At 47.5% G+C, this 22,785-nt stretch overlaps 1 protein-coding gene across 1 annotated transcript in view; it reads right to left on the reverse strand.

The window, feature by feature from the left end:
- The window catches only part of LOC147684931 (cyclin-D1-binding protein 1 homolog), a 484,280-nt gene that overhangs the window by 36,287 nt on the left and 425,208 nt on the right, over positions 1–22,785 (reverse strand). Inside the window, exon 5 of the mRNA XM_086939740.1 lies at positions 13,156–13,252. Within this exon, the coding sequence (XP_086795866.1) occupies positions 13,156–13,252 (97 nt within the window). The remainder of the gene's footprint in view (positions 1–13,155; positions 13,253–22,785) is intronic.

Genomic DNA, 22,785 nt, shown 5'->3' on the forward strand with positions numbered 1-22,785 from the left:
TTGGATTGGCCAGGCTGAGAGATCTAAACATGACCTGGTTCCTTTCATTCAGACCAATATGGCAAAATTGCATTTTACCTGTGCTACGGTGTATGCTTTGCGGCGAGGAATGCGTGTTGGACATCTGTCTTTCACTTCCATCAGCAGTACCAATGGACGTCGATACTTTGCTAAGTCCAATAACGGCTCACGCATTGTGTTGTCCCCAGCGGCTACCAATCCTGATGACGGCATTCGTGGAGACTCCTGTACTACAGCCAAGTGGTAACAGTGGAGCGAGTGACAAAAGCAACATCATCCAGGTACAACGTTCTGTGAGCATTGCTGATCCTGTCTTCGATGACAGCAATCATTCTCACACCTGCCAAGTTTCAGCGCTATCTAATTTGGTTGAACTATCACCTGATTTTGTAGACCAATTCTTTGCGAGCCTGTCTGATACGATGTTCTCTCCCATAGAGAAACAATAACTTTTGAAAAGCTTTCCGACACACAGCGTTCCTATGAACTCTGAATTCGGCCTTCAGTTTTGATCAACAAAAAACTGCCAGGAGCTTTGGTAAACTGATTTTTCTTTGAATTGGACAATTTTTCAAATATTGACCCTTTTCTTTTTTGGCACGAACAATTCTTTGCTTAACGTAAAAACTATTCTTAGAGAACAGAAGCTTCACACTTCTATTTCTAAACACATCTAGAGACATAACAACATAACACCAGCCTCTAGCACACATGTTATTACAATGCATTTTTATGTGATGATTTATCTCGCATTTCTTCTGTCAGAGATACTTCATGTGTAATTCTTTTTGCATAATCGTTCATTGATTTTATATGCAATACCTTTTGAATGATTACTATGCTTTAAAACAACGTACAGTACCTAAATTCCATGTATTACAAGTACGCCTATTTCGAATGCATTTATGTATTTTGGGGTGGGCTATGTTACACAATGTTACACATGCATCTAATTGCTTAGTTTTAGTAATTTTGATGGACATGAATTCGTGGAGTGGGTGTCATGTGCTTATCTAGGTTCCTGATCGATACTGTGACCTTATGCCCCTATTCGGCTATAAAGCCCTTTATTCCCTATATTGGCATAACCGTTCAAGTGCGATTTTCTGAAAAGTCATCTCTGGCCTCACACGAGCAGAGCCACAGAGCCACATTCCAGCATGACTCTCTGCTACTTCCTTTGCGACCAATTAGTGCAATGACAGAGCAGCAGTCACTATCTGATATTCCTAGATAACACTCCGAGTTCTTCAACAAGATAAAAACTTAGCAAACCTGGAAATCCCCGCTTGCTATGTTTTGATTAGTAATAGAACTCTAATGAGCAACTGATAGCTGCCACTTCCTAGTGACATCTTTAATTGACGTCTTATGTCCAGCAAACTTGCGTCAAACCCGGCACCTGTCAGGTATAAATATTACCAACGTTGCCTTAAGCAGTGTGCGTTGCCTGTTGCTGATGCCAGCTGCCTGCATGACCAGTGTTGGTAAAAACTAGCACTCTGTCGCTGCAGCCTGCTATCCTGTGGTGGTGAAGCTACTGATTACCATTATCGCCGCTACAGCGCGAACTGTGGTTCAGTACGCTTGAGGAGCCGTGCAGCCGTCCTCTGCGAAGACATCCAGCCCAGCTGCCCGCGGACGCTGTCACCCCTCCTTCCTCCAGACGCGCTGAGAGAAGCCGCTGCCTTTCTCGTGCAGAGAAATCCAGTCCCGGCGCTTCCGGTTTACCCTCGCGGGTGACTGGGATATCGAGAGAGACCCCTGAAGGAGATACCAATCCTCCATCATTCTATTCAGAGGTATGGTGTTGACTAAACCCTTAAAAGAGAATTCTTGAAACAAACCTTGGCAAAACCAACTTAACTTAAGCTACTTACTTACTCCCCTTTTCACGTGTTAGGCTTAGGTCAGGCACACCGGGGTAGGCTTAGTTAGAAGCACCAGTTGAGTATGTTAGCCTAATGTATATATGACTGTATATATGTTTTATTACTTTTAAACCATTGTATGGCTAAGAAACCATATCAATGCTTTTACAGTTCTATTTCGCAATTCTTATCTTACTGTACGTACTTTTTATAATAACAGTTATTGCAATTGTGGCAATACATTTCTCTTGTATGAGAAGAAAGACTGTTCAATAAATGTTAACCTTTATTGATAAACGCCCGTCTCTCTATTCTCTACATATTGTGAAAGTAAACTGCACCAGACTGACTGAGTGAAATCTATGTCTATTGTTTCACACGACCCTAGAGATCGACTCTTGATCTGAGGAGCAAAGTTGTCATGTTGCACGGTTGTTGGAAAACTGAATCCCTTCTTGTCTGTGCCAAGGAAGCTGATCACTTCCTATGCAGAGAAGAAAGTTTCCAGTGACCTCTGAGCTAGTTGGTAACACAACCCAATTAAGTTTAGCATAGTCAGTGGAGGCCTGGAATATAGCCAGTTCCACGTCGATACTACTGTTTATGTTATTCCAATGCGCAGGGCCTAGTGGGAAACTAGGAACTACACTACATATACAGCAAATAAACATTATGCTCATATTGGCAGGGAAACACGGGGTGACACTGAAAAACCTACTGATCGATTTTGAGAAAGCCTTTGATAGGATTGACTGGAATTAGTTTATTGCTTTGCTGGACTGTCTACAACTGGGAGGCAGAATTGTCTGCTAAATACAGAGCCACAGTCACAGCTTTGGTGAATGGGTTCTCTTGTCGCCGCTACTATTTGCTACGGCCGATAGGTCACTGGTTGCATTGATCAGATCAGACCCTACAATAGATGGCTTTGACTGGTCTCCAAAAGGAACAGATAAGGTTTTGTTCTATATGGACAGGGGCTTCCTGTAATAATCCTGAGATGCTCTTTTTGTGCGTATTGTGGTAGAGAAGCCTCAGGCTTATCAAGGAGGAGTGTTATTGTTGCGTATACACAGTCAATAAATTATGCACACATTGAATATGGAGATCCACACCAACTTAGAAGAATAGCACAGCTTTTTATATATTTTTAGACATCAAGAACTTAGTTTTTAGGGTAAGTACTTTTTAAAATAGTTGTTTTCAAGAAAGCAGGTAAATACACTTGTATTGTCTCTAATGCAGTAATTATTTCCTATGGGGAAAACACACACGCTGCATATGGATACTTAACAGCGAATTACAGGACCAATCTTCTGGCGTTAAAGTAAGTCTGGGGCAAGGTCCAAGGCAGCTTCAACAGGTCTCCTCAGTAGCTCTGGAGCCACTGGGTGCAGAGGTGATTTACGGCTTTGGGTGCCCCAATGGTTTCAATGGGAAAAAGAGGCTGCAAGCTGGGACTTGCGGAAAAGTGTAGTTGAACCCACAGGGGAACTCGGTCTTTGAGATACTCGGCCACATAGGGACACAGTCGGTCCACTTCTCCTCCAGCTGTAGGACTTGGGGGCAGTGGTGTCTTTGGGAGTAAGGTCAGTGTTGCAGGAGGCACTCATCATTGAGGGGGCCTGCACAAAGAGGCTGCAGGAGGCAACTGAAAGTTCAGGCTGGGCAAACCCATGGTGGGGTTTGACTCTGGAGGGCCTCTGGACTCGTTGGCACTGTTGGCCCACTTCGACTTTCGCTGGGAGGGTCAAGGGAGCAGTGGCGCTTTCCGGTGTCAGATTTTCATGTTTCGGAGTCCTCAAGGTTTTTCTTGGGTGCCTGCAGGGAAGTAGCTCCACTACTCCATGGGAGATGCTAGTTGAAAGTGCTGGCAGTCTTCCCAGGCTTATGAAGGGGGAGCAGCTGGACGGGTCGTCTTTGGTGCAATTGTAGGGGACATCAGGCAGGCCCGCAGGGTTGACGCCAAGTCAGTTGCTGCTCCTCAGGTCTTGCTCTTCGCTGTTCTGTGTCCTCCTTCTCAGGTTGGCAAAATCTGCTTTCCTGGTTTCACAGGCTCTCCTAAATACTAGATTAAGGGGTGTTAAGGAGAGTAAAGGGTGGTAGCCAACAGGCTACTTACCTTTGGGGTCAATATACACCCAATATGACCACTTACTGGGGGAAGTGGGCATAACCCTGTCCTAGAGTTCCTAATTATCCAATCACCAAGGTGGTGGAATGTTCCTAAAGGGGGCACATCAGGCAGCTCATCTTGGGGGAGTGACTGGCTTGGTAGTGCACCACGTGTCCCTTCATATTGAGTTTCCGACCTATCCTAGTGTCAAATGAGCCCAGGGCAGGTAGACATGGTTTCTGCCCTCAGAGAGCATAGGCTCTCACCTGCAGGGCATCAGAAACCTGTTGGTGGTGGCAGGCTGGTCTAAGACACACAATTGATAGACGGAAGGCAGAGCAAATCAAACATTCACCCATTCAACAGATCTGGGTTAAATCATTGTTCTTTTGCTCACCTTGCCACTCCAGTTTAGACCCAGTCATATGCAAAGCAGTCTGGACCCTGTTCCTCATGGGAGCAGTCCAGCCCGAACTGCCAAGCGAGGTCCTTCCTGGACTAGAAACAAGCATCCTGGGCCCGGTTTCGGGGTATTACCCAATATCAGCCAGGCTAGCTGGAATCCAGTGTCACAGTGAGCCCGGGAACCACGTCTGGGCACTAGTCAGTCAGCAGGCTAGAGGCGGATAGGTTTTCAGGGGGCATCTCTATGGTACCCTCTGAGTGCATGTATTAACAAATCGAGCACTGAAATCAGTCCGGATTTATTAATACAAAGTGTTCGATACCAAACACCATAGATTTCACTTACGCTATCATGTAGCTGGGGAACTTGCTTTTACCATGGTCTAGCACATGCACTTAAGATGGCTTCCCTGTTCACTTGTGATATCTAAGAATGGATTCAGAAATCACAGGGGTATTTCTGCTCATGCAGACATGTCCACACATGTAGTATAGTGCACCCTGCCTTGGGGCTGCAAGGCCTGCTGTAGGGGGGGTTTATCTATACTGCATGCAGTGTCAGCAGGCATGGCACACAGGGATACGTGCCAGATTAGGTTTTCACTTCTCTCTGCAACAAGACACGCACCCTGCAATGGCGGTTTGCATGTTGGTGCACAGGGGGCTTTAGGGTGGCACAATACATGCTGCAAAGGTATTGCCAAATGGGAGAACAACTGTGCAGTTTAGGGAAAGAGACCTGGCACTGGGGACCTAGATAACAGGAACCTAGTGCATTTATGTCAAAATTGCATCCAATACCAGGCAAAAAGTGGAGGGCGCCATGTCAAAAAGGGGCACTTTCCTACACTCACAAAATAGTCCTAAAAAATACCTAGAAGGCTTTCAAACCTGGCCTAATTGATCTTTTCCTTCATGTGGAAGAACAGGGTACTCTGAGTAAGTATTGCTAAAAGTTGAAAATCTGATTGGAGCACATCCTTGGTATTGCCGCTTCCTTCCTTGCTTAATACCGTGCAGTGCATTGGATAGTGCTAATGAGTGGATCTACAACCCCAGATATGACCAGGCTTTTTAAATGGTGAGAAGATGGGTACTGGGACAACTGACCCTCTACACTTTCTGTAAGTGGGGGGCATGCAATTGTGGGCACAGCCGTTATTACAAAAAATGAATCAGCCTATGGCATTATAGATATGGGCTGGCAGAGGAGAATGATACTTCATACCTCATTATGTGTCAAGTCAGTCAAGTCAAGTCAAAAAATGTATATAGCGCGCTACATACCCAGAGTGTCTCAAGGCGCTTGAAGAAGGATGGGGAATTACTTGTCAAATAACCACGTTTTGAGTTGCTTTCTGAATGCTAGGTGGTTCTGAGTCAGGCGAAGGTGAGTGGGAAGTGAGTTCCAGGTTTTAGCTGCCAGGAAGGAGAAGGATCTACCTCCCATGGTGGTTTTGTTGATGCGAGGTACAGTGGCAAGGGCTTGGTTGGAGGAGCGTAGCTGGCGGGGGGGGGGGGGGGGGGGAGTAGAAGGATAGTCGTGTGTTGAGGCATTCTGGTCCGATTTCGTAGAGTGCTTTGTGTGCGTGGGTAAGGAGCCGGAAAGTAATCCTCTTATTTACGGGGAGCCAGTGGAGGTTTTTCAGGTGACCAGAGATGTGTTCTTTGCGCGGGATGTCTAATATGAGCCTGGCTGAGGCGTTCTGGATGCGTTGGAGTTTTTTCTGGAGTTTTGCGGTGGTACCGGCATAGAGGGTGTTTCCGTAGTCCAGTCGGCTCGTGACCAGAGCGTGGGTGACTGTTTTTCTGGTTTCGGTGGGGATCCAGCGAAATGTTTTTTTGAGCATGCGTAGAATGTTGAAGCAAGATGACGAAAAGGCGTTGACTTGTCTGTTCATCGAGAGTGAGGAATCCAGGATGACGCCCAGGTTCCGTGCGTGGTCCGTCGGGATGGGTGCTTTTCCAAGGGCCTCTGGCCACCAAGAGTCATCCCAGGCGGAGGGGGAGGTGCCTAGGATGAGGACTTCTGTTTTATCTGAGTTCAGTTTCAGACGGCTGTGCTTCATCCATTCTGCTACTTCTTTCATTCCTTCATGTAGGTTGGTTTTGGCAGTGTTAGGGTCTCTGGTGAGTGATAGGATCAGTTGAGTGTCGTCGGCGTAGGAGATGATGTTGAGGTTGTGTTGGCGTGCGATGGTCGCGAGGGGGCTCATGTATACGTTGAAGAGGGTGGGGCTGAGTGAAGATCCTTGTGGGACGCCGCAGATGACTTCAGTGGCTTCTGACTTGAATGGTGGAAGGCGGACTCTCTGGGTTCTTCCGGTGAGGAACGAGGTGATCCATTCCAGTGCTTTTCCTTGGATTCCGACGTTTCTGAGGCGTTGTAAAAGAGTGCTATGGCAGACCGTGTCGAAGGCGGCGGAGAGGTCGAGGAGGATGAGGGCGACAGTGTCTCCATTGTCCATTAGAGTTCGAATGTCGTCTGTTGCTGCGATGAGGGCGGTTTCAGTGCTGTGCTTGGCTCGGAAGCCGGATTGTGAGGAGTCGAGGGATTTGTTGGTTTCGAGGAATGCGGCGAGCTGGTTGTTGACCGCTTTCCCGATGACTTTGGCCGGGAAAGGAAGGAGTGAGATAGGGCGGTAGTTTTTGAGTTCGGTGGGGTCAGCTGTGGGTTTTTTCAGGAGGGCGCTGAGTTCGGCATGTTTCCAGCTTTCCGGGAAGGTTGCGGAGTTGAGGGAGCAGTTGATGACGTCTCGGAGGTGCGGTGCTATGATGGAGTCTGCTTTGTTAAAGATGTGGTGAGGGCATGGGTCTGTGGGGGATCCTGAGTGGATGGAGTTCATCAGACGGATGGTGTCCTCGGTGGAGATTGGCTTCCAGTTATTGAGGATGTTCAGGGGGGGAGTTGGTCCTGCGGGGGGGGTTGGGTGGGTTGGTCTTTGGGTCGGTTATCGAAGCTGTTGTGGATGTCTGCAATTTTGTTGTGGAAGAATGAGGCTAGGGAGTCGCAGAGGGCTTGAGAGGGGGTGATGTCGTTGGAGTTGGCTGAGGGGTTGGTAAATTCCTTGACGATGTTGAATAATTCCTTGCTGTTGTGGGCGTTGTTATCTAGTTGGTCCTTGAAAGCGGCTTTCTTGGCATTCCGGATCAGTTGGTGGTGTATGCGGGTGGCGTTTTTGAAGGCGTCCTTGGTGCTGGTGTTTGGGTCTTTTTTCCAGGCCTTCTCAAGGGATCGACATAGTTTCTTGGATTTCTTAAGATCATCGTTGAACCAGGAGGCCTTCTTGCTGCCTGGTTTGATTTGTCGTTTTTTCAGTGGTGCTAGGATGTCAGCGCTGTTGGATAGCCATTGGGTGAGGTTGGTGGCTGCTTGGTCTGGGTTTGAGGAGTGGGCTGGGGGGTTTTGAAGAAGCGATGAGGAGATCTGGTCGATGGTGATTTTGTTCCAGTTTCTTTGCAGAGTGGGTTGGGGGTGGTTGTTGGATGTGGGCTTGTCGTAGGTAAAGTGAACGCAGCTGTGGTCAGTCCAAAGGAGAGCTGTGGTGTGGCTGAAGGAGACATGTTTGCTGGAGGTGAAGATAGGGTTGAGTGTGTGACCTGCGATGTGGGTGGGGGTAGTGACAAGTTGTTTAAGTCCGAGGTTGGCGAGGTTGTCCAGAAGGGTGGTGGTGTTGCGGTCGTTGTTCTTCTCAAGGTGAAAGTTGAGGTCTCCCAGAAGGATGTACTCCTCGGAGGGGAGCGCGTGTGGAGTGATGAAGTCCGTGATGTCTTCACTGAATTGTGCGCGGGGTCCTGGTGGCCTGTAAAGGAGGGTGCCTCTGAGTGTGGTCTTGGGGTCGATGTGGATCTGGAAGTGCAGGTGTTCGGAGTTGGCGAGATTGACGTCTGAGCTGGTTGAGATGCAAATGGATTTCTTATGGACGATAGCGATGCCTCCTCCTGTTTGGTCGGTGCGGTCCTTACGGATGATCTTATAGTCTTCCGGGATGGCAATGGTGATGTCTGGGGCGGAAGAGGCGTTCATCCATGTTTCTGTTAGGAAGGCGACGTCCGGAGAGAGGGTGTCTAGTAGATTCCAGAGGTCAATAGCGTGCCTGTGGACCGAGCGGGTGTTGAGCAGGATGCATTGTAGGTGGTTGGGGTCGGATATCTGTTGTGTGTTCGTAGATGAGGAGTTGTTCTTGGTGCCGCCGAACTTGCAGGAGTTGCAGGAGAAGGGTCCATGGGTGTGTCCAGGGGCGGCTAGGGTGCAGTTTGGGGGACGGCCGGGGTTAAGGGCTAGGAGGGTGGTGGCATCGTAAGTAATGCGGGAGGGGTGGACAATGCGAGGACCAAGGGGTCTGGCGCTGGGTGCGGTCCAGGCGCGGACGGGCGTAGACAGGCTTACCTTTGGCGCACCTTCGGCGCAGCTGGGGCGCGGTCGCTGCGTGTAAACGCTGCGCGCAGATGCATCTGTCATAAATTGATAGTGGGGGGGAGGAGCGAGGGAGGGGCAGCGAAACTGTGACGGAGTGAAGGAAGTTGTCACCTACCATTCTGACATGCCGAACAGAGACAGGAGACTTTCCGCACTCAGTATAGGGATGCCAGGCATCGCAGGGATTATGGGATGATAACTCAACTTAAAATTGTGTTGTGGTAGGAAGTTGGCTCTTTATATAGTGGACCAACAAAACGAGGTACACTGTGTAAAGAATTAAGGCAAACCACAATTGGTTTACAGAGGCAAAAATGATAACCCAAATGCTCTCTTTTGTGGTGGTGTTGTCAAGCACTCAGGCATATCAGATGGTAGTGCTAAGCATTTGTTATACTACATGTTTATATATTGTTATAAATGAGACACACAAGAACAAAATACGAGATTTAGAAAAATATGTTGTATTCCTACATACATTTTTATACCAAAAACTTCCTTCTCAAGTAACTACTTGTTTAAATATTGAATTTTGCAGGTAACTAAAACAGTTACTTAAATGCACCTTTATGCACAATGTTTTCCTATGGGGGAAAAGGAATACATAGCATACATGTTATTTACAAACAGTTTCCGGGGGTATCCTCGGGACTTAGGGTCATAGGGGCCAAGGTTCAAATACTACCAGAAGTTGCTCGTTACATGTGCGGAGGCATCCGGGTGCAGAGCTGATTGTCGGTTTGGTAACTGTGCACGCTATGCTAGGCTGAAAAAGGAGGCCACCTAGAAACAGGCTGCAGAAGGGGACTTGGGGCAAGTTCGAGAGCTCCCAACGGGGACCTCGGGTCACAAGCGTCCCGCGGACAAGAGAGCCCAGCTCGTTCGTCAGTACCCGAGCCAGAGCGCTCGGGGGCAGAGTGGAAAGGCCAACTGGGTTCCATGCATCCTGGAGCCTTGCAGTCATCAGTCTCTCTGGTTGAGGTTGCAAAAATCAGGACTGCTGGGCCACTCCGCAAATGGTTCTCTGTGGTGCTTACGTCCCTCGACGGCTGCTCAGTTTTGGTGATGATGAGGAGTCCAGATTGGACCCTCATGAGCTGTGCTTGTTGCCAGGGGTAGGGTACCCTGGATATTGGTCTTGTGCAGCTCCAATTTGTCCTGGGGTCCTCTCCCTTGGTGAAGGAACAGATTGGTAAACCTGACCAGACATTTCGGTACCTGCGGACCGGTAGGGAGTAGCTACTCTACTCCAAGGTAGAAGATACCTAAGGCTTCCCCAGACAGGGGGAAATGCGGCCCCCTGTCCTGGGCCCATTTGGCACCAGGACAGGCAGGAAAATTAGCAAGTCAGGAGGTGTCTTCCCCCTCGCGGGCTAGTATCACTCCTAAGGTGGGCTGCCTAATTAGGTGGAAGAAAAAGTTAACTGTAACAAAGAAGGAATATAACAATAATGTTGTATATTTATGTAAAAAGATGTATAGTTTTTTTCTCTGTCCTGCAGCAATGAAATGTAAATAGGTTTATACACATGAAGGAATAATTTGTACTTGTATTGACTACGGATGCAACAATTTTCTCCTGTTTTTATATACTCTTTAACCATAAGTGGTCTCTCCAACTTGTTCCTATCTATTAACACAAATGATGACAATGTTGAAAATTCAGGATGTGTCATGTATATATCTCTATTTTGCACTATTTCTATTTTTATTATATATATATATATATATATATATATATATATATATATATATATATATATAAAAATGTTGAAGAAAAGTATATGAAGAAAAGAAAGAATTAGATTAGCCGGTGCTATTGATCGAAAATTAAATTGCATTAAGTAGCTACTATGATAAAATTGTATATATATGAAAGTATTGGGTGCCTGTAAAGTCCAATAATATACAACAAGTAATTTTCTGTCCTCTTTTTGTTAGTGATGCTAAAAGACGGTGTCCTGATGAAGGCAGCAGTGCCGAAACGTGCGTAGTCTCTATTCTGCCGCTCGCCATCATCATATAGATCCGCTGTCTAAATTCTGATTGATAAATATGACTTACAGATGTAAATAATATGTAAAAATGTAGCAGATATCTTGAAATATGTTTAAATCCCTATATCTAAAAAATAATAATGAATTTAAAAACTATCAAAAGAACAGAATAAAAAGGAAATATTTTCTAAAATATTGTTTTGTGGACTTACCATTCTTGCACCTTGTTCAGTTGTTTAATGTATGTTTGCTATTGTTCACTTTCCTAAAACTGGGCTACCTAAAGTGGACATGACTTTTAAAATTCCACCATCTTAGTTTTGGAAGAATTTGACTTTCTGGGTCAGGGTTATGCCCACTTCCCACAGGAAGTGTTGATTTAGAGGGTATAGACACCCTAAAGTTAAGTTGCCCATTGGCTACTACCTGTCACTCCTTGTAACACTCCTAAATGGAGTATTTAGGTGGCACACCGGACACCAGGAACTCAGATTTAACTGATCAAGTAGAGAAGGACCCCGCGAGCAGCAAGAAACAGCAAGAACTAAAGACTGCTGTGGACTTTTGGGCCAAACCATGCCTGCCACACTAAGTCTCAACAATCAAGACCCAGCGACTCATCCTGCAACTGAACTCCTGCCAAGAACCCTGGTGGGCTGCCAGTACTTCGTAAATTGCCAGCAATTTCCCTTGGAGTAGAGGAGCTACTCCCCTGCAGCCAGCAGGCACTGAAACGCAAAGTCCAGTCCAAATGCTTAGCACCAGGGACAGAGGAGCATCACCCCAATGCACGCAGAGGCAAATGAAAAATAAAATATAGGCACAGGCTCTAAGCTCCCAGTGGAGTGCAAAACCAGTGCTTTGTGCCCAATCCCTACGCTGTGCATTGGGATCGGCTGCAGGGGAAGCTGGGAGCTTCCTCCTGTGCGAAGAGGAAAATGCCAGGGAGCAGCACAGCGAGCGGATGACTGGCAGGGATTTTTTTTAATCATTATTATTATTTTAGCCCCTCACCCTCCCGCCCCACCATTTATTTTACATCAGCAGCTACAGCTTAGCACTACTCTCTGATAAGCCTACCTGCTTGCCGGCACTACCACAAAAGAGAGCATTTGGGATGTCATTTGTGCCTCTGTAAACCAATCAGGGTTCGTCTGGACTCTTTACTCAGTGTACTTCTTTTTGTTCTACTATATAAAGAGCTAGCTTCCTACAGCATAGCACACAGGAGGTGTGCCATGTCATGTTTCCACTTTTCTCTGCACCAAGGCACGCAGCTTGCAATGGTAGTTTGCATGTTCGTGTTGATGGGACCCTTAAGATGGCACAATGCATACTGCAGCCCTTAGGGATTCTCTTTAGCGTCCTTGGTACCAGCGGCACCATTTAAAATTGACTCATAAGGGGTGACAAAAGTTACTGCCAATCGGGAAAACAATTACATAGTTTTAGAGAAAGAGCTGGCTCTGGGGCCCTGGCTAGCAAGAACCCCGTGCACCTCAGTCAAAATTACATCAAATACCAGGCAGAAGGTGGGGTGACCATGTCAAAAAGGGGCACTTTCCTACAGTTGTCACTTTGTGTTGCCTTGCTAAATATCCTAGATTGTTTAGATGTTAATAAGTTCATGAAACATTTTTTGGGCCTGGGTTTGTTGACACAGTGAGTAAAACAGTGCATGCAAAATAACATTTATAGTTTACGTCAAAAATCCTTCATGGTGGGGAGGGGAGCTGGCCCTTATGGTAAGTTAGAGCAAATGAGCTACGGTAACATCTACAAAATATCAATAAAGACAAACTACAGACTCCCGAATCTAAGTAATAGTTTTGTGTTAGAAATGTAATGCTTGAAAGAAAAGCAGGAGGTAAGTGAGGCAAGTGGCCTTTAAACTAACATGGGGTTTGAACAGTAACTCTGTAGTAAATAATGTGAAAGTTTATGCCTTCAGAGAAAGCTTTAGATATTGACTGTAGTGCTTTATGGACTTCAACAAACCTAACTCAGTTAATTGCCCCATGGATGAGAAGCTACATAAACTCTGACTTAGGATTTCAGTTGTCTATCATTTGATACAGGTGGATACCTGTGGCTAAAACTGATGCTTCATGCAGCCACAATTAGCCCTGTGAAGATAGCACTTTATGACTGCAGAGTGGTGAACGGTATTTATTTGCATCTAAACATCAATAATTTTGTGCAGCATAAATATTGGACTGAGGTACTTAAAAATGTCAAATGGATGGGTGTGTTAAATGAAGCACAGGGGTCCCAAATAAGCATTCAGTTGCACACTAGCATGAAAAGTCTACGCGATAGCCTCACCTCTCTAATGGCGTTTTGAGGATCACTTCTGTCAGCTGTATGGTTCCATCCACCGCTTCTGCTGTGGCATCTCGCACAGTCTTGCTCAGAGTCATACCTTAACATCCAAAGAAACAATGATCGTCTCACAACAGAGTCCAGAAAAACTTAATTCTTGTCAATATTTCACTTCATCCTCGGATTCTCCTGGAGCTTGAAGTGAATCCTCAGCCTTAACCCTCTAATTCTTTGCTCAATACTTTTTGATTGGGTGGGTGTAAGTGATGATAGTGGCATGTCATGTTACCATCATTGGTGTAGTGTCCGGGCACCCTTTAGGGTCTTGGATTCTCACTCACCAACGTCAAGGCGGTCTGGTCTCTTTGTGAAGACCCTTCTGCCCAGTATATAGTTCATTTGTGGCTTGGATTTGTTAACAGCATAAAAAATATGTGACAGATACCAGCAACCAAATATAGAGTGTTGAGAGTATGATGTTCTGTTGTAATATCTTTATTCGGCAAATTAATCACCATAAAAGAATACATATACAAATACATTTCCAATTTTACCAATAAAAAGATTAAAAAAATACAATAAAAAAGCATGGGCACCTCATTCATTAGTTTGGTAACAGTAAATTCAACGTCAGCCTGTAGGGCCCCCCGGGTGCAGTTTCAATAAGCGGGAGCGCGTCAACCACGCACTTCCCAAAAATTTAGCCACCCCACAAATCATACTGGCAGATGAAGAGTCTGTAGAGAGGACACGGAGTGCCTGGCTATGGCACCTCAACCCTAATTCCCTGCAGACGGGTTTCAACCAGAATTTCCGCGCCCCTTTGTAGGCTGGGCAGGCGAAAAACAAATGAGCCACCGATTCCTTTGGTGCCGCACAGCCAGGGCATGCGCGCAAGAGGGCATTTGAATTCGACCACCTCACCGTAAAGTCATGCACCGGGAGCGTCCCATATCGCAATTTTAGGTACAACGCTCGATCCAACGGTTTAGTTATCAAGTCGAGAAAGGGTTCCAATTTTCTCACATACTTAATTGACAAAAATTGATCAGTAAGTGAGCCCACATTCGTAACCCTCGTAGCGTTACTCTGTACCCAGTCCCAGTATAGTTTTTTAATCACATCTTTGGGTGGCGGTGATTGCGACTCCCATGCCTCTCTTAGACCCAAATTGAAAGCCAATTCTTTCAGTTTGTTTAGCCATCCTATTTTTTTACCTGTGTCCAGTAAGAGTAGATCGTCCAACCCTTCTGCATACTTTGCAAGCTCCTCAGTTCTTCTTAGACGGGACCAGAAGAGCAACGGGCGTAGCCTCACCAAGTCCTTTAATGTTCTTCTGCCCAGATCTAATCTAAGTGGGATCATTGGGGTGGAAGCGGGAAGAGCTACCACTTTCCTAAAGAAATTATTTTCCGCTATCATCAGATCTGAAACCCCTTCAAACCCCCAAAGTTCGGAGCCATAAAGGGCAGCAGGAAGAATCTGTCCCTCATAGATGGCCATAGCTGGGGAGACCGGTTTACTACTTGATTCACGGAGCTCCTTCAGCGTCACCCCGGATACTCTTCGGTGACTAAGTAACATTTTGGAAAGATGGTCCTTCCAGGTCATGCGGCTGTTTATCCGGACGCCAAGATAGTCAAAAGATTCGACCAGCTCGAGGGGAGCACTATTGAGCACAAAATTATTTTTTAATCTTTTTGAGGGGGCAAAAGCCATCAATTTGGTTTTCGATGTATTGATGGTTAAGCCTCGAATGGTGCAGAAGGAGCTAAACCGATTCAAGAGTTTTTGTAGGCCCACCGGGGATTTAGAAATTAATAGGGTGTCATCAGCGAAGAGAAGTGTGGGGATTCTCTCCCCCGCCAGGGATGGGGCATCCGTCTCCTCCCCCTTCAGATGGTCCACCACTCCATTTACGAATAGGGAGAAGAGGGTCGGAGCCATGACACAGCCCTGACGTACTCCTCTCCGCACTGGGATCCTATCTGTTAGTTGTCCCTGGGATCCCCATCTAACCCTCGCATAATTCCCCTCGTGCAGCTTTACGATTAGGTTCAGAAGACCGCTGGGAAAACCCATCTCTCCAAGTATTTCCCAAAGTTTTGCACGAGGGACCAGGTCGAACGCAGTCTTGAGATCTATGAAGGCCATATACAAACTGCCTTTCTTGATGGTAACCGCCTTCCAATAGATGGCAAAAAAACGAAAGACCTGGTCCATCGTGCCTACCTTCCTTCTGAAACCCGCTTGCAAGTGGGAGAGGATACTGGCCTCCTCTATCCAATCGCCTACTCTTGAGATGATGACCCTGCCGACCACTTTCTGAATTATGTCTATCAAACTGATAGGTCTGTAGTTCGCAGGGTCATCTCTTACCCCCTTCTTATACACAGTAACTACCTCGGCCCCTTTCCAGGAGTCTGGTACCTGGTGTCCCCTCGTGATCAGATTCATTATTATAGCAATTAGTTTGGCCCAGGCCTCTGGCTCCGCCATCAACAGATCTCCAGGAATCCCGTCCTGCCCGGCGGCTTTCTTAGGGGTTAGATGTCTAATCGCCATCACTACTTCTGAGGTCGAAAATAAAAGGGCATTATCCTCTAGGTGGTCCCCTTCACCCAGACTATTCACCCCAGGACTAGTTGTTTCCTCCAAGTCTCCGTAAAGGGATGAAAAATGGGTAAACCATTGCTGGCTAGTTATATGAGCAGCCAATGGTTGCGATTTTCTCTGCCTTGTTTTATTAATCAAATCCCAAAAGAGGTTCAGGTTCCTACTGCTCACAGCCTTGGAGAGATCCTGCCAATGCTGTTCCTCCCACTCCCGTTTGGCCAATGATAATGCTTTCAGATAATCCTTCCTGGCCGCTCTAACCAGTAAAGGGTCCCCTGAAAGCAGAGCTTTTGTCAGATTTTTCCTTTTGCTCTTACAGTGATCTGTATACCATGGTTTACAAAGAGTAGAGGGTATAGCGGGAGCCCTATTACTTTTCCCTTTCGAGATAAAAAATTGGCCAACTTGATCTATTGTGGCTTTATAGGCACAGTCAAGGGAGGGGTGTTGGGTGCTGTTAGTCCGATTTTCACCAACCCAGACCTCTAGATTAGAAGACAAACCCTCAACCAGGGATTTAATGATTCCTATATCATCCTCCTTAAGGTTAGCCTTATCCCATTTCAGTCTACGGTTGTTGTTATATGGGATAACCTCTTTAGTTATTTTTAAGGTGTCATTCGCCCGCCTGTCATTGAGAACACCCCAGTTGAACTTGCAACACAGGGGATTGTGGTCACTATCCTGACTTGGAAAGACCTCCATATCAATAAGATCCGCCCAGAATCCAACATCCATTAGGATGTAATCGATTCGGGACGGGCCTGAGAGTCTATTAAAGGTCAGTGCCCCTGTCTGATCGGATATAGTCCTGCCATTAAGGGCTCTTAATTTGTTGTCCCTTGTCAATGCATTAATTTGAATGGCCCTAGGTGACCACTTCCTAATAGGGGGCAGGGATAGAGTTGGGATGGACCATTTTGAATCCTCCTCTTCAATTCCTAAGGGGTCATCTCCGAGGAGGGGTTCAAATGTACAATTAAAATCACCCCCCACAAGGATTTTAGCTGAACAGGGGCAATTGGCTAAGGCCGAGTCCAGAGCTGTTAAGGTCAAAGAGGAAGAGTCACCCGGAGTCCCTCTAGCATAGACATTAAAAAGGTCAAGCCTGACGACATCCTCCCGTCCTCTTGCCGACAGGTGGAGTATATCATTACACTCCACATTATGGCATGTGACCACCCAGTCCAGATCTATTTTTATCCAAACCAAGAGACCACCCGCTGGTCTACCCTTTCCCTTGCTTACAGCGGGCACAGAGTGGGTGGTGTACCCCGATTTATGTAGCGGTAATAGACTCCATGTTTCCTGAAACAGGCAAACATCAAACTGCTCAATGAGTGTATGCCACTCCAGGATTTCTAGCTTCCTCTTTAGCCCAGCAATATTCCAAGAAACGAGGTTTATTACCCGCCTTCCTCTGGGCATAGGAGTATAACCCACCTCAGTCGCACTCTCGTTTTCCACCCTGGTCATAGGGCTCCCCCCCTCCCGAACCAGTGGAATGGAGGTTGTAAAACAACCAACCATACTAGTCAAAGGCCCAGCTAGCCAAGAATCCTCAATAATGTCATTGGTGGTAGACATATGGGCTGTAAGTAGACTAACTTCTTCTGTATCTGTACTACCACAAAGTAGTCGAGGGTCCTCCTCCCCAAGGAGTTCATTTATCCCCCCCCCGGGCCCCAAACTTCAATCACAGTCTTCCAGCCCTGACAGCTGGGAAAAACGATTGTAAGTATCCAACGGGGTAAAGGGTCGCAGGTGATTCATCCTAGAGCCCTGGTTCAACGTATGTCTATAAGGAACCATGGACCAAGCGGAGTGTAGGTCGGGCACCCTGGAGAACTGATGCCCATACTGGGGATAATTGTTAATATAGGGTAGTGTAAGAGGCGGCCTATAAGGCTGTGGTCTGTTTGAATATTTAGGGATAGTAGCTTCTGACCTGGGGTAGAAGCAAGTTAAAGCCTGCGGGGTGATACAGGTTTCCCCATTCCCAGGTGGCCAGTTTAAGATATAATCAACTGCCCGAGGGTCTCTAAAATTGACCACCACTAGGTCCCCCTCTATATTTGTGGTTCTACTCCCCAGCCAGTTGATCCGTCTAACATGAGCTATGTCCCCATCTATATTAGGCGCTATCGGTCTGTGCAACCTCAACCAGTGGATGATTTTATTCTTGAGATCAGCATATCCCTCCTTCTTATTTTCTGTTAACTGAGGGACCCCCGTTAAAATCACCACATAGGGCACAGCTTCTGGAGGAATCTCTACTTGTGGGACCCTTTTATGAGGTATTCTGCTATTTCCACCTTCCCCGTGTGCGTTCTGGTTGTTGCTCGTCGAGGCCTTTAAGGTTGATTTATTGGAGGCAGCACCCAATTCAATGGCTGGTGCCTTTGGTTGTTTAAGCGACGGTGTATTGTGAGGTGGGGGGTCAGCTCTACCCTGAGGCTGGCAAGTTTGCTTAATCAGAGCAGGGGCAGATAAAGTTTTAGAATTCTTTTGAGGTATGGTGGGAGGGGGCCCTGTCAAGGGTGTGGGATGCACCACCCCACTTCCGTTATTTTTGGTGAGAGATGACATACTAGTTATGGCAGCTTCCAGTATGGTCAGTCTAATTTCCACCTTTTTAATGGACTCATTGATAGGTAGAAGGAGAGATCTCAACAAAAATTCCAAGTTCCCTGTCACTGTGGAGGGAGGTAGGGGTGAAGTAACGGTTGGGGTGGCTCTATCGTTGTTATCTGGAGCCACATCTTGTGTGGCTACTGCAGATGGACAATGAACCGGTAGAGCCACTACCTGTGGTGTATAATCCTGCTCTACTACTGGGGGAATCTCAGTTATAATGGGGGTTTTTGTCCCTTTACCAAAATCAGCGTGCAGTGTTTTGGCTTTCCCTGGTACCACCCTTTGTTTCTTCCTTTTTTTGCTAGGGGGAGGGCGGTGGGTCTGAGCTACAGGTAAAAACTTAGCTTTCTGCTTCCTAGATTTAGATGTGTCAATGACACGGCTACAACTAGGGGTGGGTGAAACAATTATAACATTATCCGAGGGCAAACAGGGAGTGGCTACAAAATCACGAAACAGTAAGGGGACCCCGTCTTGACTTACGTTATCCTCACTCAAGTCAGTCGAATCTCCCTCCCGATTCAATACAAGCAGACTATCAGTGAGGGGTCTAAGTTTCATATTCTCAACTGAGCGACGCCGCTCTGCCCTACGCTCTGCTAGAATAGAGTCCTTTTCTCCCTCACTCTTCTTAGGAAAGTAATTCTCCAGTGAGCCATTGCGTAATCTGGAATTTTTACCCGGAGTAACAACTTCTGTTGCCATATCCATCTTGTGGCGAGACACTATCCTCCGAACTGCAAATGGAAAGAGGTCAGGCCCAGCCCGGCCTCCTGCGGCCCCGGACGGCCACAGACGGTCCCGCCCTTGTCCCGGGCTTCTCCCGGCGCCCTCCCGCGCGCTCCCGCGTTGCGGGGTGAGACTGCTCCTATTAAAGATGTTCAGAGAGACCTAGGGGGCGTGGCCGGCAGGGAGAGGAGCCCAGCTGACTATGGGCGCGCGGGGACTCCTGGAACTTTGAGTCCACCCGCTCTACCCTCGCAGCCCTGCCGGTGTCCCAAACGAAGCTCCAGGCCAATTACCCACAGCTGCTGAGTCCGCGAAGCGGGACCCGCGCAGCGGGTCCGGCGAGCAGCAGCGGCTCAGCAGGCAGGTTTCCCAGAGAACGGAGGTCCGTGGCGTGGCGAGTATCCCAGGTGCGTTTTCCGCTGCTGTAAGGGCTGGAGGCGGTTAAATGGTGCACTGTTGGGGGCGTGGCCGGCAGGGAGAGGAGCCCAGCTGACTACGGGCGCGCGGGGACTCCTGGAACTTTGAGTCCACCCGCTCTACCCTCGCAGCCCTGCCGGTGTCCCAAACGAAGCTCCAGGCCAATTACCCACAGCTGCTGAGTCCGCGAAGCGGGACCCGCGCAGCGGGTCCGGTGAGCAGCAGCGGCTCAGCAGGCAGGTTTCCCAGAGAACGGAGGTCCGTGGCGTGGCGAGTATCCCAGGTGCGTTTTCCGCTGCTGTAAGGGCTGGAGGCGGTTAAATGGTGCACTGTTGGGGGCGTGGCCGGCAGGGAGAGGAGCCCAGCTGACTACGGGCGCGCGGGGACTCCTGGAACTTTGAGTCCACCCGCTCTACCCTCGCAGCCCTGCCGGTGTCCCAAACGAAGCTCCAGGCCAATTACCCACAGCTGCTGAGTCCGCGAAGCGGGACCCGCGCAGCGGGTCCGGCGAGCAGCAGCGGCTCAGCAGGCAGGTTTCCCAGAGAACGGAGGTCCGTGGCGTGGCGAGTATCCCAGGTGCGTTTTCCCATCAGCACTACACTTCCGGTCACTAACTGAAGTCTAGCCAAATTCACCGATAGACATAGAAGACAGGCTGCCTCGGGTACCAGTGTAGCGGCACTTTCTGAAAGTCTTTCACTTTTTGCACGTGTGGGACCCGCGTAGCCAATCGGGTAGCAGCAAAGTAACGGGACCGGACTTGGGCGCTGTCACTCTCCTAGGCTGCAGAGAGTATGAATGCCAGGGTCATATCATCACTGGGGGTGTTTGTGGTGTTATATCTTCCCATTTTCTGATACATAGTTGGGTACCGGTGCTTTCAATCAGGTATGGTGGGGTGTCTGTTGGATTTCAACAGGAATGTGTACATACACACAGGCAGAAATGCACACACTCTCTCTCCCTGTTCTGAAAGTTTTCAAAAACTAGTTATTTTACAAAATATTTTGTTTTCTCTCACTCAATACTCCTACCAATCCCCATTCCTCGCCTTTCCACTCTCATGTAGGCTCCTCTCACTCACCCTGCTTGCCCTATAATGTATTTTAACAATATATGCCAGCTTGATTGTTGACAAATCTGAAGCTCATCCCTCTCAACCCACCCCCCAATTTTACTGACTAAGCTATGTCGCTGATGGATGTGTCTGCCTTAGGATTTTGTCATTAGTTGTGTTCCACTGGTATGTGCATTTGTCCACTGTTTAGCTATTCAACCGACAATTCTCTGATCTGGTGAAAATAAAATGCGAGGAATAAGGAAAGAAATGATGTGTGAGGAGGGTCCATGAGCGACATGTACTACTTTTTGTAGAGGGGAGGAGGCGCACAGAGAGGCCAGTAAGTTAATAGTTATATTGTTTAGAATCGAAGTGTGAACATTGCCTCAGCGGTCGGGATATTTGGGAGGTTTGCACATATTTGTGATTTGGTCCTAGTTGCCTTTGGTATAACAGAATTGAAGGACTAATATCTAACTCAGAGTTTGAAGAAAAATCTTAAGGGTTTTGGCTGCTGACACAGTGGTGGTGGTGTTGTAGTGCCAAGGTGAAAAGAAATAGGCTTGGGTTGGGAGTAAGTAGCAGAAGAGTCAGGAAGCAAATGACTGACAGGGAGGGTTTTTTTTTTTTTTTTTTTGAAAACCTTTATTGATACTTCAACCAGTTACAAGTATGGGCCTACAACCACCAGGGCGGGCCGCTAATCAATATCATTTCAATCAAGCAATTCAAACCCGACCCGGCCTCCCGGGAGGCGAATACAGCACGGCTTCAATTAAAACTGGCAGCATAGCACACTATACGAATAGCAGGATAATAAAGGTTCCATTTTATAATATAAAGATAGAAGGATCAGGTGCCATACAATATCACAAATGTGCATAAAGGGCGGGCAAAACAGTAGGATGGCCACAATTAGGTCGATATCATTCAAAACAGTGGCGCTGAGGCATACGATTCAGGATCAACAAGCAGACAATTAATTTCGCACCAGTGGAGCGCCCGCCCGATGGTACTGAAGTACCGTGAAAGTATAGGCACAGATAAAAGTCGACAATTGACAAAAGAATAGACCCACTACGCTGACCCGAAAAAGAAGAAACAAAAGAAAAGGCGAAGAAAGATAAGAAGAAAAAAGGCCATAAAAACAAATAGTAAAAACAAAATTCCCCCCCTCCAACCCCCCACCCTGCACCCCTGCAGATGACTACGGCCTACCCCCCTAGCAGCGTGCCTGTCGTCCCGTAAATGAACCCGAAATATAGAAGAACAAGGGGAAAAAAAAGAAAAGGGAAAGAAAGAAGGGACTAAAACCCTGCCCAAAAAGGTGAAATGGAGGAGGGCTATGTCACACGCATTCCCGGACTCTCCCCCCGTCTTAACAAAGAATCCCCCGCAATGTTAACACAATCAAGCAGACCACAATAAAACAATACATCAGAGGAAACCAGAAATCCTGCCCCGGACTCCGTTAACCAAATAAAGCAGTCCAGTTACCGATAAATCAATATTGTGAAACCTCAAACAACAGTCTCAGCCTTGGCCCAGTCGATCAAATTTGCTGTTCCCCTCCGATAAAGAGCGCCCCACCGTAAAATTGTCAAAGGTCAAACAGAAGTTCTCGAAACATAGTCTATAAGTCGAAGAAAGTATAGCAAGTCCCAAAGTAGACCTCGAGTCCAACGATGCCCCTTCCCGACTCTAAGACCAGGCACTATCCCATCCGCCATCTTGATGGACCAGCTGGGAAGGGGGTGCGACACAGTCCCACACAGAGCACAATTACAAGCAAACGTCTCCAAATCGGGAAAAGCAGTGAAATGTTCCGCCAATTGCAGTTCCAAAGATTCCGACTTTATAGGTCCATCGCCAATCTCCACATGTTCAAACCGTTCCACTTCTGTAGGGGTATGGAAAGCTCCAAGCACCGGGTCAAATGGCATTGCTGGGGTAGCAATAGGGAAAGGAACAGGCCACCGGGTCTTGGGCAGCAAATCAGAGTCCGGTCCCGATCCTCTAATTCCGTCCGCCGCCAACATCAGATTCCAGGCCTGGGTTTTCATAGTCGCCTGAAGTGCCTCAAGGGCCGCCATCACTGACCGCAATGACGGGCCGCACTGAACCCGCTCTGCCGGGTTTCGCATAGCATCAAGCATATTGACCCCCCCAGAGAG

This window comes from Lissotriton vulgaris, chromosome 10 (assembly GCF_964263255.1).
Source record: "Lissotriton vulgaris chromosome 10, aLisVul1.2, whole genome shotgun sequence".
Lineage (NCBI taxonomy): Eukaryota > Metazoa > Chordata > Amphibia > Caudata > Salamandridae > Lissotriton > Lissotriton vulgaris.